Source organism: Oncorhynchus gorbuscha, linkage group LG19 (genome assembly GCF_021184085.1).
Source record: "Oncorhynchus gorbuscha isolate QuinsamMale2020 ecotype Even-year linkage group LG19, OgorEven_v1.0, whole genome shotgun sequence".
NCBI classification, from domain to species: Eukaryota; Metazoa; Chordata; class Actinopteri; order Salmoniformes; family Salmonidae; genus Oncorhynchus; species Oncorhynchus gorbuscha.
Window position 1 is genome coordinate 4,978,076 of NC_060191.1, and position 16,030 is coordinate 4,994,105.

Genomic DNA, 16,030 nt, shown 5'->3' on the forward strand with positions numbered 1-16,030 from the left:
AGCTCGCTGGTCGCTTGTACCCAAATCCATACCCACACGTGCAGTCAGAGCCGGCCATAGCCTTTTAGGGGCCCTAAGTGAGAGTGGCTGATCCCCCAGTCGGTAATTCGACCATGATTACTACAAGTTTAGATAGCTGGCTCGACTAATTTACCAATCTAAAAAATGTTATCTGACATGAGCTAATTGAGTGACTGTGTAGTGACTGACATAACAAGAGAAAGACTGCTGATCCACAACCAAAAATTGCACCTTGTGTATTCTACTATTCTAACTCTAAACAGTAATTCGAGACCCTGACAGAGTTCCTGAATTAAAAATAAATAATAATATTTGCGTTTTAGGAAATTGATTCTCGTATAGCCGTGGGAAGTAGGTATGCTGAGGGTGCCCCCCTGAAAAATTTGAAAGTAAAAAATATTAATATAAAAAAATTCTCACAAAAGTTATATGTTTTAATGTCACATCCACAAGTATGGTAAAATGCCTTTCTTGCACACTCAAAACCCAACAATGCAATAATCAATAACAATGTATTAGTATTTGTTTTAAACACACAAGAAATAAGAATAAGAAATATGAAATAGATAAATAAATAAATAATAAATAAATAAAATAAGGAAGTAAGCATAGTATATACAGGGATTTTTTTTTAAAGTCAGTTCCAATAACATATTTACAATGTGCAGGGTTACTGGAGTGATGGAGGTAGATATGTAAAAGGTTAAGGTGACTAGGCAACAGGATATAAGATAAACAGTGTAGCAGCAGCTTGAATGTGAGTGGGTGTGCAAGTGTGTGGAGTCTGTATAAATGTCTGTGCATATTATGAATGCAGCAGGGTAGCCTAGTGGCTAGAGCGTTGGACGAGTAACCAAAAGGTTGTAAGTTCAAATCCCCAAGCTGACAAGGTACAAATTTGTTGTTCTGCCCCTGAACAGGCAGTTAACCCACTGTTCCTAGGACATCATTGAAAAAAAGAATTTGTTCTTAACTTACTTGCCTAGTTAAATAAAGGTTAAAAAAATGTGCGAGCAAGCAAATGATGGATTGAGTGTGTTAGTGTGTAAGGTCCTGTGAATGTGCATAGAGACAATAAAGTCAATAAGATTAACTCAGATAGTCCATGAAGCAAGTTTGTTAGCTATTTATCCATCATATTGCTTGGGGATAGAAGCTGTTCAAGAGCCTGTTGGAGTCAGACTCGATGCACCGGTACCACTTGCCGTGCGGCAGCAGAAAAAATAGTCTATGGCTTGGGTGGTTGGAGTCTAATAGAAGTGCACTGGGCCTTTCCTAGTTCTGGATACATGGGCCTACAAAAGGGGGCTGCCAGTTTCCCATCCCTAGTCTAAACTCTGGTCTACATACAGCCAGTTCAATTTGAATATTTGACTTGGGTCATGGCAGCATTGTTTGCAGTGTGCAAATTATATTATACTGTGACATTCGGGGGTCTCTATTTATTTCATGGGACCTCCTAAGTGTGCACACACACAAAAATGCATGGGCCTAATAGTAAAGACATGATATTTAACTGTCTGTTTTTTATTTAGCATGAACACAACCAGTCATGATGTTTTCATCTTATTGTCAAACAAATCACTTAAAAAAGTAGGCTACCTGCGCATGTTCATCCACTCAAGCATCGAAACAATGCACTGTGCACTCACGCAATTTGATGAATCTGTTACAAAACACCAAAAAGTGTAATGACATTCAGCGATTGTCTTTGGGTCTATGCTCTTGTAGCCTGAATTAATACATTTTTTATAAAAATAAAAGTTGGGACACCTGAAAAGGGTGTGAGATATGGGACTGTCCGGAGATGACAACCCGTACTGGGCATAGATGTCAGTTTTATTGAATAGTTTGAGGTATGGCCTTGTCTCAGAGGAATGTGCCTCGGAGCCAGATGCTGATGGTGGGTTGGTTGCCCTATGCAATAAAAAACAAATCTGTGAAAGTTTTAAGGACTTTGTTCAAAAACCTCCAAATAGCCTATAATTTACATTCTCAGAACATTAATAAAACCTCCTACGAAAACTTCAAGGGAACCATAGTAAAATGCTCTCAGAGCCTCCCTGCAAACTGTAAGTTTGCAAAATGTAAGTTCCCAGAACAGGCTAAATGTTCACTTCTGTTCTTTTTAAATAACATTCTTAGAATTTTCTTTGAACATTACTAATGTTTTCTTGTGGTTTTCATGGAAAGTTTTCTTAATGTTCTAAAAACATGAGGAAACCTGCACAAAACCTTATGCTGAAGTACAGAAATTCCTACAGAAGATTGTTGTTTCTTAATGTTCTCCAAACGTTTTGAGAACATGACTTTAACCAGTAAAATGTAACTAAATCAATCAGAAAAAGTTATGTAAGCCCCAAAAGTAATTATTTATCATGAGAGGGCCATAAATAATAACTAAAAGAAAGATTTCAATCTCACCTTTCTGGTTAAAATAGCTGTAAATTGCTGAGATATAGTCACTTTTGAGGACACAAGCTCAAGTACACAGTACAAATATGATAAAAAAATATTACATATTTTATGTGATGTATTTCCTATTCAACAAAACTGTATGAAGAAGGCTTAAAATAAATCTACTAACTATAAGATTCCACCTTCCTTGTAACTGTGAAATGCATATTTGTATGTTTAGTGTTAGAGAAAATGTGCATATTTTCTAAAGGTCTCTCTTGATCCAAACATCTTCCCCCATCGCTGTGAATGTATCACAGAGCTCTAGCTTTTGCACGCCCAATTTTTCAGTTTTTGATTTGTTAAAAAAGTTTGAAATATCCAATAAATGTCGTTCCACTTCATGATTGTGTCCCACTTGTTGTTGATTCTTTACAAAAAAAAATACAGTTTTATATCTTTATGTTTGAAGCCTGAAATGTGGCAAAAGGTCGCAAAGTTCAAGGGGGCCGAATACTTTCGCAAGGCACTGTATCTCATTAGGGGAGCCTAAAAAAACAATCCACTTGTTTAGAGATACACATTTTAATAAATGTTTCATAGAGCACTAACATTTAAGGTGAGTGTATTGGGGGCAATTGGCCCCTCCTCCAATGTGGCAACTTGCTCCAAATGAGGATTTTCCAAATCATGTCCAAATAATCTACAAGTCACTTCATTGAGTTACGCAGTAATTTCCCCCCCGATACTTTAGGATGATTTTGACATGATTTGGAGATTTTTTTGCTGAAACAAAAGACATTGCTTTTTGTGTCAGCAATTGGACTTTGTTCTTAGGGGAGCTAGTTACCTTCACGTTACCCTACACATCAAATCAAATTGTATTGGTCACATACACATGGTTAGCAGATGTTAATGCGAGTGTAGTAAAATGCTTGTGCTTCTAGTTCCGTCCGTGCAGTAATATCTTACTAATATCTAAGTAATCTAACAATGTCCCAACAACTACCGTATACACACAAGTGTAAAGGAATGATAAGAGTATGTACATATAAATATATGGATGAGTGATGGCCGAGCAGCATAGGCAAGATGCAGTAGATGGTATAGAGTACAGTGTATACATATGAGATGAGTAATGTAGGTTAAGTAAACATTATAGAAAGTGGCATTGTTTAAAGTGACTAGTGATACGTTTATTACATCCAATTTTTTATTATTAAAGTGGCTAGAGATTTGAGTCAGTATGTTGGCAGCAGCCATGCAATGTTAGTGATGGCTGTTTAACAGTCTGATGGCCATGAGATAGAAGCTGTTTTTCAGTCTCTGGGTCCCAACTTTGATGCACCTGTACTGACCTCGCCTTCTGGATGATAGCGGGGTGAACAGGCAGTGGCTCGGGTGGTTGTTGTCCTTGATGATCGTTTTGGCCTTCCTGTGACATCGGGTGGTGTAGGTGTCCTGGAGAGCAGGTAGTTTGCCCCCCGGTGATGCGTTGTGCAGACCTCACTACGCTCTGGAGAGCCTTACGGTTGTGGGCACCTGTCAGGTGATACAGCCTGACAGGATGCTCTCGATTGTGCATCTGTAAAAGTTTGTGAGTGGACTTTCTGAGGGCTACCCTCTTCACCTCGGGGCGGCCTGTCAGAAAGTCCAGGACCCAGTTGCATAGGGTGGGGTCGAGACCCAGGATACTATGGGTCTCCACCCTTAATGACGAGTTTGGAGGGTACTATGGTGTTAAATGCTGAGCTGTAATCGATAAACAGCATTCTTACATAGGTATTCCTCTTGTCCAGATGGGTTAGGGCAGTGAGCAGTGTGATTGCGATTATGTCGTCTGTGGACCTATTGGGGCGGTATGCAAATTGGAGTGGGTCTAGGGTGTCAGGTAGGGTGGAGGTGATATGATCCTTGACTAGTCTCTCAAAGCACTTCATGATGACGGAAGTAGTTGATGGGGTAGTAGTATTTATATTTGAATTTTACCCCTTTTTCGTGTTATCCAATTGTTTTAGTAGCTACTATCTTGTCTTATCGCTACAACTCCCGTACGGGCTCGGGAGAGACGAAGGTTGAAAGTCATGCGTCCTCCGATACCACACACACACACACACACACACACACACACACACACACACACACACACACACACACACACACACACACACACACACACACACACACACACACACACACACACACACACACACACACACACACACACACACACACACACACACACACACACACAGCGCCATCCAACCCGGAAGCCAGCCGCACCAATGTGTCAGAGAAAACACTGTGAACCTGGCAACCTTGGTTAGCGCGCACTGCACCCGGGCCGTCACAGGAGTCGTTGATGCGCGATGAGACAAGGATTTCCCTACCGGCCAAACCCTCCCTAACCCGGACGATGCTAGGTCAATTGTGCGTCGCCCCACGGACCTCCCGGGCTGCAGTACAGCGCCCTTAACCACTGCGCCACCCGGGAGGCCCACGGGGCGATGGTCATTTAGCTCAGTTACCTTAGCTTTCTTGGAAACAGGAACAATGGTGGCCCTATTGAAGCATGTGGGAACAGCAGACTGGGATAGGGATTGATTGAATATGTCTGTAAACACACCAGCCAGCTGGTCTGCACATGCTCTGAGGACGCGGCTAGGGATGCCATCTGGGCCAGCAGCCTTGCGAGGTTTAACACGTTTAAATATTTTACTCACGTTGGCTGTTTTGGTAGCGGGCTGTGTCAGTGGCACTGTATTGTCCTCAAATCGAGCAAAGAAGTTGTTTAATTTGCCTGGGAGCGAGACGTCGGTGTCTTAATAGCAATGAGCCCGTCTACGGAGCCATACATGAACAATGTAATGACAGACAGAAAATTATGACTGATACGTAACTGACACTGTTTTATCAGACATATTGATACTATGTTGTAGTGTCTTAAATGCATTGACTCATGAACCTTAATAGTTGATATACAGTGATAGTAGAAAATACAATCGGGTGGAATCAAGCACTATTAAAGATTAATAGCGTCCACATGTGGCATTGAACTGAACAGCAGACACGATTTAAAAAAAAGTCTATAAGGCCACTAATCCCATGGCTTTCATTTGAAACATTATGGGGTTAATGGCTAGGTCATGTCACCCGAGACAGAAGTCCAACTTCTGCCAGATAAGAGCAAATAATTATATATTTTTTATTACTGAGCAAATTCTGATTTCCCAACGGGCTCTATTCTATTTATGAGGTGATGTTTGGCAAACAGAATAGAGCCCGGGAGAGGTGAGTAACATGGCATAATAAACACACATACATTTGTACCTAATCCCCCCCCCTGCTGTTCCCTCTATTTCCTGCCCTGCACCTCGACTGCTGCAGGATGTAGGTCTTTTCATACTCACAACCCTAGGCACAGTGTCTTTGCAAAACACACATACACACACATAAATGGTCGGCAAAGGAGGATATCTTATTATTGTATAATGTGTGTGTGACACAGAGAGATAGAGATAGAGAGCAAGGACTCAGATGCAATATCCTTTATCAATATTTGAATAAAGTGAAATAAATGTTCAATAAAAATGTTTTAAACATTCCCATAGGCACTCATCAGTGTGACCACAAGCACCTCCACTGGTTCCTGTTAGTCTACTGGTTCATCCAGGGGTTGTATTTGGAAAGCATGTCCTAGAGAGCGACTGACTTGCCTGACAGCATTCCCGAAAAGGGAGGAATTATAGCCAATTTCCTACACCCATAGTAATGTACAGGAATGACACCAACCTGACTGGCTGAGGGAGAGAGACGATTTGTCATTAATGTAGCCTAATTATTTGTATTTTATTTATTTAACTAGGCAGGTCAGTTAAGAACAAATTGTTATTTACAATGACGGCCTGCACTGGACGACGGTTTGGCCAATTGTGCGCCACTCAATCACGGCCGGATGTGATACAGCCTGGATTCGAACCAGATCACTGTAGTGAACCAGGTTACTGCCTCTGAGATGCAGTGAGATGCAGTACCTTAGACGCTGCGCCACTCGCGAGCCCCTTATGCTACACACTTGTAACAAAAACCTTGTATCAAAAACATTTAGTTATTGATTGTTTGATTATGTGTGCACTTGATGTGGACTCGAGACCCCGTCATTCTCCCTCCGTAAAACACTCCCTAATCAAATATCGCGTCACTTCCTTGCCAATCCCTTAGAAAAAGAAATATTAGAAAGGGCCGAACGACGCTGGGAAAGAGCGAGAAGAAGCCAGAAGAGAAGATAAAGAAGTAAAGCCCGATGAAAAGAGGGATAGTGAGGCGGGAGGAAGCGAAACACGAGCGTAATCAAAGTAAGTTTCCCATACTTTTTCTCCTTTGGAAACACTCCACTCAGAAACTTGATCGGCGGAGCGCAAGTTTTGCCCTTTTCCCTCCCCATTGACATCACTCATTATGGCCTTCCATAGACTACTACTGCTAGGCAATCAATATGATACGTTTTAGAGTTCAATTCGCAGACATTTGTTGAAATGGGTTCCTGAGCTATGGATGGCAGTAAGTTTGACATAATGTAGTCTGCCTTGCTGCATAAAAGCGATCAGTTTTATGAGGAGTTGTTGATTTTTGCTTTGATGAGGCAATATCACTTGCAAGAACAAGGGGACGCACATAGGTACTAATTAACTTTCAACCGCTTACTGTTTCATCCTCTGATGGAAGTTATTGGTAAATAGTAAACAAATGACAGTAATGTCAGACTGCTTTTTAAATGTAGGCTACCTCATTGTCTTTAAAAGCTCAGTAGCACCGGTTTGTGCCCATTTTCAATATAGTTTTCAATTGAATGGAATAGGGAATCATTGTAATTGCTTTTAGTATTAATATAGTGTTTGTCTGTGGCTTTTAGGTCCCCTACCCCGAGGGAAGGAATCCAGGCAGAAGTATGTTTCACTTGCAAGTCCCAGCATGGCCTTGGCATAAATATCAATGCCAAACGACTCGTTGGTTTCTCACACTCTTGCACAACAGTGATGTTTTCATGTAGGCCTGTCATGACAGGTCACTGTATATAAGACCATAGAAGTCTGCCCTGTACAGTGACACTAATCAAGGGAAATGGCCCCTCAGTGACAGCTTGCCTCTGGGCCCCTCATATTCACTTTCTCTCTGTTATCTATGTTGACAGTCTAGAATGGACTTCTCTGTTCACTGTAGGTTTATATACTGGCAAAATACCTTTTTGTGAAGGTATTTTATTTCTGTTATGTGTGTTTTAAATAGATTCATTGAGTTGATATTTGTCTCACACTGACTGAACTTGGCTCAGTGTCCGCATAAATAGATCACATCAAAGTAAGAACATCAAGGTAGTTTGTTAGTTTCATTTAGTCTGTCAGTGTGTTTTCTGATGCATAGAAGTGTTTCTGCTTGATGTGTTGTCTCACCCAACTGGTTTTCTTTTCTCTCCGTCTCTGGCCTCTTTCTTTATATCTGTCACTCTTTCATTTTCCCCCATGCTCTCTTCTCTACACCACCTTTTCTCTCCCTCTGTACCCCATCTTCTCTTTCCCTCTTGCCTCCTTTCTCCATAATTCTTTCTCCCTCTCTCAGCTGTCATGCCACTTCACAAGACGTCCCACAAGGCGCCTCGCCTGGACCCCACCATGATCTCCGCTCCGCTGGGGGACTTCCGCCACACCATGCACATCGGGAGGGGAGGAGATGCTTTTGGTGACACCTCCTTCCTGGCTACTGTTGGCCCCAGCTCTGACCCTGGGTCTCCGGGTGCCACGGCAACAAACGACTCAATGGCGCCCGTTGATTCCGAGACGCCACTTAACCACACTGATGATGTCACAGATGGCTTTGGAAGCACACTGAACAGTGAGCTTCAGCATTCCGAGTCGGTGTCCTCTTTCACACTCGATATGGATTTCGACCTGGGCCCATCCATCATGGGTGACGTGCTGGGGGTGATGGATGGACTGGGGCTGGACTCAGACTGGACTAGGACTCGCGCTAATGAGGAAGACATCTTCAGTCCAAGCAAAAATCTTGTCGTTGAAGTGGAGAATTTTAAAATCGTGGCGGAGGATCAGTCTGTCAGCATAAGGAACGAGCTGAATGAGAAGAAGCTTTTAGAGATCGAGGGAGATGAGGTGGGAGATGGAAGGATAATAGAGGGGACTGGAGGGATCAAGACCAAAGGCCAGAGGCCGAAGGTGAGATTCAGCGACAAACGAGAGGAGATCATTCGCCAAGCGTCAGAGGAGGAAGGTCAGGGGTTAGATGTTGAGGAAGAGTGTGTGAGTCCCACCGAGGAAGATCGAGAGAGCGGGAACAACATCATCAGCGTGTCAATCGCGGGAATAGAGGTACAGCCCACCAATCACACGGCTGATTCACCTTCCAGTCCCGCCTCCTCACACAGCTCAGAGTATGAGGGTGTCACCCCTTTGGACAGGAGGAGGGTTGACAACTGTCACTCAGAGACTGATTCCGAGGAAGAGGAAGGGGGAGACAATGGACGGGGCTACACATTTGAAGATGAGTTTGATGATGAAATCGGCCTATAAGAGTGCTACAGGGCACCTTACGTCAATCAATAAGAGGATAAAATGGTTCCTCGTTGGTTGTGAACTATGTACAGTTTACTTCCTCTGTGCATTCTGCAAATTATCATTCAAAACGGAGGTTTAAGCAAAGCTAAGTATTTCAGAACAACAACTGGATATTTGAAGAGTCTCTGTTGAAATGTTTTTTGGACCAAATTGCTCCTTTGGATCCTCAGTCATAGACATGCAGTTAGTAAACAGTTACTACAGGAATCCGTTTCATCGACTCAATCTTATAAGCTCCAATTGATGGACAGAAACAATTTGACCTATGAAATAGCCACATGTATTGACATCAGATTTGAAATGCTACATTTTTAACAGACACTGTACTTCAATTTATTATGTCTCAATTGAAAATACAAAGAATAGCCTAGTATTGTTTTAGGCCAAGCAGGTTTTCAGTGAATAAATAGCCTAGTTTGCAGCACTTTAATTCATTTCAAGAAACTGGAAGCTTTACTGTTAAATCAGTGCTCAGTAAAAGATAATGACAGTTTTTAAATGACAATGATTAAGGCAAATTGAAATGTTTTAACTAACATGTTTTAGTTTTTACCAGGTCAAAGGTGTTTCTTAAGAGAAAGTGCATATGATACAGAAATACTCGTATCTTATGCTGAAGGTGCCTTAAAGGGAGTCGTTGTTCATATCCCTGTGCTTTAACTCACCATAGCCATGACTTCCTTCTTGATGTTGTATTTTCATATCATGTATTGCTCAGAGCAAATAGCTTTGTTGTCCGTTTGCATTGCATCTTAATGCTCTTTACAAACAAACTAAATGAACCAGCCTTTTATGACAAATATATCGTTATTTGCCACCTGTTTCTCCACATAATTAATGGAAAGTTTTTTTTCTGAGTGATTTTATTGTTAAATGCCACTGGGTTATTCCACAAAATGAGTCCTTTTTAGGTAGTTTAACTTGGTTAAAAATATATATATATTTTAGCACATTTTCAACTTAATAAAACATGTTTTCCCATTTCGAGGTTAAATAAATAAAAATAATATAACTGCCAAATAAAGTAACAGGGTTGACTTAAACAGGGTTAATGATTTAATCTTAAATCAGCCATAAATCCCCTTGTGACAGGGGGAATGGAAGCTTGTTGCGTGCAACAGGGAGGGGCATTTGAATGCCAGGTTCACAACATTTTATTACATTAAACATTATTAGCCTGTAGCAATGGGGTAGCAGGGTTGACGAGTTAAAGCTCAACCCACTCAGTTTTCCACAACACCAGAAAATGTCCAAAAAGAGTAGAACCAGCTCACCTGCGTTTGCACTAAAAATCTTCTGAGAAGTCAGTGCAAAGAGGGACATGTCAATGCTGAATTTTATTCATATAAAAAAATCAGATTTATAGAATTTTCCATGTGGTCTACTTCGTTTAATATAACAGGCTTTAAAAATCCAATATTGGTGCACCATTTCTACTTAAAATATCAAAGGATACAAAAGCAACTAATTTCATGGAACAACCCTACTCTGTTTGGATTACCTCATTTTAAGAATTTCCTCTTATTTAGAGCTTTAATATCTATGGTGTTTTCATGACATAAATCTGTCATTCCTATTTTTTTTAAACGGTGAACTGTTCACATTCCAATATTTAATTTCTCAAGTCAGAATTTTTCTGACCTAAATTACATCCAATGTAGGCCTATTTTTATTTTAATGCATTTAGCCTGTGTAGTCAATTACAAAAGTTATTGGTATTGAGATTTTAACAACCACTGACAATATCTGAAATCTCATGTTTTGAATTTCAGTTGCAAAGCATGTTTGACCTTATATTTAATGCTTCTTTTGGACCAACATTGTACAAGGGGGTTGGGTTGAATGCGGAAGACACATTTCAGTTATATGCATTCAGGTGCACAACTGACTATCCCCCTTTCCCCTTACAAGTAATGCTGTAGGGAGAAGAGGAGGGGGTCTGGAAAGAATTGTCTCTGGACATGTTCTTTATCTCGTGATGGATCCTCTTGGATATGCTGGTTACTTCAATAAACATATTTCCTTACAGCGTAATGTTTCAGCAAAGTGTTTCCTTGTGTCAGTGTGTCTTCAACTTATGTGGAAAGATGGCAGGAATATGAATGTGAGAATACACTCTACTACGTCTGTATTTGGACAGGGATGACAACCTTTAAAATGTGGCTATATTCTCCAGCATTTTGGATATGAGATAATCAAATCAAATCAAATTTATTTATATAGCCCTTCGTACATCAGCTGATATCTCAAAGTGCTGTACAGAAACCCAGCCTAAAACCCCAAACAGCAAACAATGCAGGTGTAAAAGCACGGTGGCTAGGAAAAACTCTCTAGAAAGGCCAAAACCTAGGAAGAAACCTAGAGAGGAACCGGGCTATGTGGGGTGGCCAGTCCTCTTCTGGCTGTGCCGGGTAGAGATTATAACAGAACATGACCAAGATGTTCAAATGTTCATAAATGACCAGCATGGTCAAATAATAATGTTTCATATGAATGTCCCCTTTTTATTTGAGGGTATTTTACTGTTTAGAAATGAAAGCACTTTAGAGATCTAGTCCACCCCCCCCCCCCCCCCATTTGACGATGTCAATTTTGCTTCTAGTCTACCAAAGTAGTCAAAAGTATAATATTTGGTCCCAAATTCCTAGCACATATTGACTACATCAAAATTGTGACTACAACTCATCAGGTGCATTTGCAGTTTGTTTATGTTTTGCCTAATAGAAACTGAATGATGACTTGAGTCATTTTCTAAGTGAGTAGATACAATGTTTCTGAACGCTTCTAAATCAATCCTGATAATACCATGATTAAGAAAAATCATTCATGAATAATGAGTGAGAAAGTTAGGCTCCAACAAAGCATGCAAACCTGTCACCATTATCAATAATGGGGGAGATGAGCATTTGTTTTGGGGGGGGTGATCTTTATCCCTCTAACTTTCTCACTCATTAACAAATAATTTATGATTATCTATAATCATGGTAGCATTCTTATTCATGTAGGTGTTCACAAACACCTATTCTTACGATAAAAGTGTCTAAAATGACAGAACATTATTCACCATTCACTTCCCATTGGACAAACATCATCCGAAACACAACCTAAACAAGCTGTAAATAGACCCCTTTCTGTGCTTACAAATATTGCAGCACGAGGGCGCTGTGCGCAAAATGTGCAAATTGGTGGCAGAACAAGGGGGAGTTCTCATAGAACACCAGCAAAAAAATCTAGCTAACAACTGCTGCATCCAAAATTAGTTATTTTGCAATGATCCCAACCCAAATATAACCTTAGCGACTGTTCAAGCAAGAATCAAAACGTAATTGTAAGCGTATGAGAACCTCAAAAAGTTATTTTGTTTATAAGTAATATAAAAACGTAAATCTCAAATCAAATCAAATTTTATTTGTCACATACACATGGTTAGCAGATGTTAATACGAGTGTAGCGAAATGCTTGGGTATGTCGAATGGGCAGATGGCGATGGCTTTCTTATTGCCGCCAAGAGTAGCGCGCATCTGTGCATGACGTCAGTGTGTCGTGTACTGGAAAAGGGTCTATGCATCCAAGAGGTTTGTAGTCACAAGCTTGATGTAGTTAGTGGTCATGTCAGAATACCCATACTTGTGTCCTAATAGGCAGTGGTCTAAAGTACTAAAGTCGTTTTTTGGGGTATCTGCACTTTACTTTACTATTTATATTTTTGACAACTTTTACTGTATTACATTCCTAATGCAAATAATTAACTTTTTACTCCATACATTTTCCCTGACACCCAAAAGTTACATTTTGAATGCTTGGCAGGACAAGAAAATGATCCAATTCAAACACTTATCAAGAGAACATCCCTGGTCATCCTGGTACCTCTGATCTGGCATACTCACTAAATGCAAATGCTTCGTTTATAAATGATGTCTGTTGAGTGTTGGAGTGTGCCCCTGGCTAACAGTAAATAAGAAAATTCAATGGTGCCATCTGGTTTTCTTAATATAAGAAATGATTTATACTTTTACTTTTGAAGTGTATTTGAGCAATTACATTTACTTTTGATACTTAAGTATATTTAAAACCAAATACTTTTAGACTTTTACTCAAGTAGTATTTTACTGGGTGACTTTCACTTTTACTTGAGACATTTTCTATTAGGGTATCTTTACTTTTACTCAAGTATGACTATTGGGTACTTTTTCCACAACTGCTAATAGGCCGTTTGAGTATGCCAAAAAAATATACAATTTTATAGTATGTTACGTTTCAAAAATCGAGTATACTTTAAATGTGCAGATGTCATACTAATTTCGGATTTGACAACAGCTGATAATCAATAGGGATGTGCTACCGAAATTATTCAATAATGCGAAACCATGCAGTCCAGTATGACGCATTCTCAGTATGCGAAAATAGAACCTTTTATATTTTGTGAATTTTCTTAAATCATGTATGGTTTAAATGCCAGGATGTTATGCTAATTCTGGCTCTTCATATTTGTAGAATTCGATACACACTTTTCCACAATGCATTGGAAGAGGTGGGCTGCGAGTGATAAGCCCCTAGTTCTCTTCCAACAAAACTAGGCTATCATTAATTGGGAAGATAGCTAATAGCAAGCTTCTGCGGCAACCTGGTCTTAGAACATTTCATATGACTCTGTATGTAAATCCGGGACACTCCATTTAGTATATGTTACGTCTGGTATGGTTACAGGGGACAGATGGTTACTTAAGTCAAAAACAAAAGGAGGGTGGTTGGTCGTGTGGATAGGATGGGTTGGCGTATAACGTGAACGTCTAGCAACCCAAAGCAAATTTTCAACTACTTTTGAGCTCCTGCAACTACTTAGCATGTTAGTTAAACCTTCCGTTAACCCTAACCCGAATGCCCAGACTAGCTAATGTTAGCCACCAAGCTAGAATTTGTAACATATCATACGTTTGGCAAATTCGTAAATCATGTAATGGGTAATGGACATCCAAAAATTAATACATACAATACGAAACGTAACATCGTTCTAAATTGAGTGTCTCTGCTTTAAATACAGAATACTACAAAATGCTCTGAGACCAGGTTGTTTACGGTGTTCAAATGTCGTTTTTGTTCTTACAATGATCACGAGTATCGCATCATAGAATAGTCTTTTTTTCTCCTTAAAAACTACGTGGATTTCTGTTTTCTCATTGAAAGTGTTTATTGTTCTCTTGGCCTTAGTCAACGCTTTTAAACTAAATACTAAACCATCCTTTGATTTGTGATGTGGCTGTGTTATTGATGTCATATTAATCAGGCCTTTTGATTTGAACATATGGATTGTTTTAGTGTTGTAGGCGTGGCTATGTATTTCATTAATGGATCAAGCCTCAACATTCATTCTGATCTCGTTCCCAATGATCAGTACTTTAGTTTATTATGGTGCTGTCCAGCAGTTCTGAATTTGCATGCACCCAACTGTCCACGTTTTATGTGCAATAGTCCTTTGATTTGAACATTTTGAACGTTTGTGTGTACTACTAGGCTGTTTGATTTCATTACTATATGTTACAGCACTTTGTTGAAATGAAACCAAATTAGTTTGTCTTCAGTCCTTAAATAGTAGATGAGCTATATGGTCTACTACGGTGTATGTCTAATGTGATAGTCTTCCTCTAACCAGCCTGAGTAGGCCTATAACTCCATTCCTATTTTATTCAGAGTTTAGAGAAATGAATCGAATTGGAAATGAACTATTATCAGGCTGGTTAACGTACTGCATGTCTGTTGAATTTGGAAAAAAATCCACCCACACTCTGCCCCGCCCCACCTACTCAGCCAATCAGGAGCCGCTATTGAGTTGCAGCTGTGGCATACTGCATACTTTTTACTAAACGGTACATGCAAAAAATAATGCGATGGTGAGGGAATAGCATGGAGTTTAAGTATGTAGTACGCTGGTATGGATATTTAGAGAAGACCACTGTGTGCATATTACAGCTCTGGAAAAAATTAAGAGACCACTGCAAAATTATCAGTTTCACTATTTATAGCCATGTTTTTGGGTAAAATTAAATTTTTTTAATTCTATAAACTTCTGACAACATTTCTCCCAAATTGGTCCTCCATCCACACCTTGATTGACCTGGCTGTGTGGTATGGAGCATTGTCCTGCTGGAAAAACCAATCCTCAGAGTTGGGGAACATTGTCAGAGCAGAAGGAAGCAAGTTTTCTTCCAGGACAACCTTGTACGTGGCTTGATTCATGCGTCCTTCACAAAGACAAATCTGCCTGATTCCAGCCTTGCTGAAGCACCCCCAGATGATCGCTGATCCTCCACCATATTTCACAGTGGGTGTGAGACCTGGAGAGGCCTACAAGCCAGTGTCTCGCACCCACTGTGAAATTAGGTGGAGGATCATTGTTGTGAGGATTGGTTTTCCAGCAGGATAATGCTCCATGCCACACAGCCAAGTCAATCAAGGTGTGGTTGGAGGACCACCAGATCAATAGGAAGATGGATGGTCACAAGCCATCAAATAAAGCCAAGCTGCTTGAATCTTTGCGCCAGCAATGGCATAAAGTCACCTAATGTCAATGACTGGTGGCTAGCATGCCAAGACACATGAAAGCTGTGATTGAAAAAAGAAAATCAGGGTTATTCCATCAAATATTGATTTCTGAACTCTTCCTAAGTTAAAACATTGTGTTGTTTAAAAATTAATATGAACTTGTTTTCTTTGCATTATTCGAGGTCTGACAACACAGCATCTTTTGTTATTTTGACCAGTTGTCATTTTCTGCAAATAAATGCTCGAAATGACAATATTTTTATTTGGGAGAATTGTTAGTAGACTATAGAACAAAAAAACAAAAACATTTTACCCAAACACATACCCATAAATAGTAAAACCAGAGAAACGATCATTTTGCAGTGGTCTCTTAATTTTTTCCACAGCTGTATATAAAAATACCCTCAAATAAAAGTTGACACTGTACTAAACCCTTTGATATAAAA

The 16,030-nt window shown here is 40.0% G+C and overlaps 1 protein-coding gene across 2 annotated transcripts; it reads left to right on the forward strand.

Moving 5' to 3' along the window:
• The first annotated feature begins 6,615 nt into the window (after nucleotides 1-6,615).
• On the forward strand, nucleotides 6,616-11,078 carry LOC124006123. 2 transcript variants are annotated; one of them, XM_046315913.1, is made up of 3 exons: nucleotides 6,617-6,773; nucleotides 7,331-7,364; nucleotides 8,035-11,078. In XM_046315913.1, exon 3 carries the CDS (start codon nucleotides 8,040-8,042, stop codon nucleotides 8,997-8,999), a length of 960 nt encoding a protein of 319 aa, XP_046171869.1. In that variant the 5' UTR covers nucleotides 6,617-6,773; nucleotides 7,331-7,364; nucleotides 8,035-8,039; the 3' UTR covers nucleotides 9,000-11,078. The 2 variants fall into 2 exon arrangements, with proteins under 2 accessions (XP_046171868.1, XP_046171869.1); XM_046315912.1 differs by lacking the exon at nucleotides 7,331-7,364 and having other exon boundaries at nucleotides 6,616-6,773.
• Nucleotides 11,079-16,030: the final 4,952 nt, after the last annotated feature.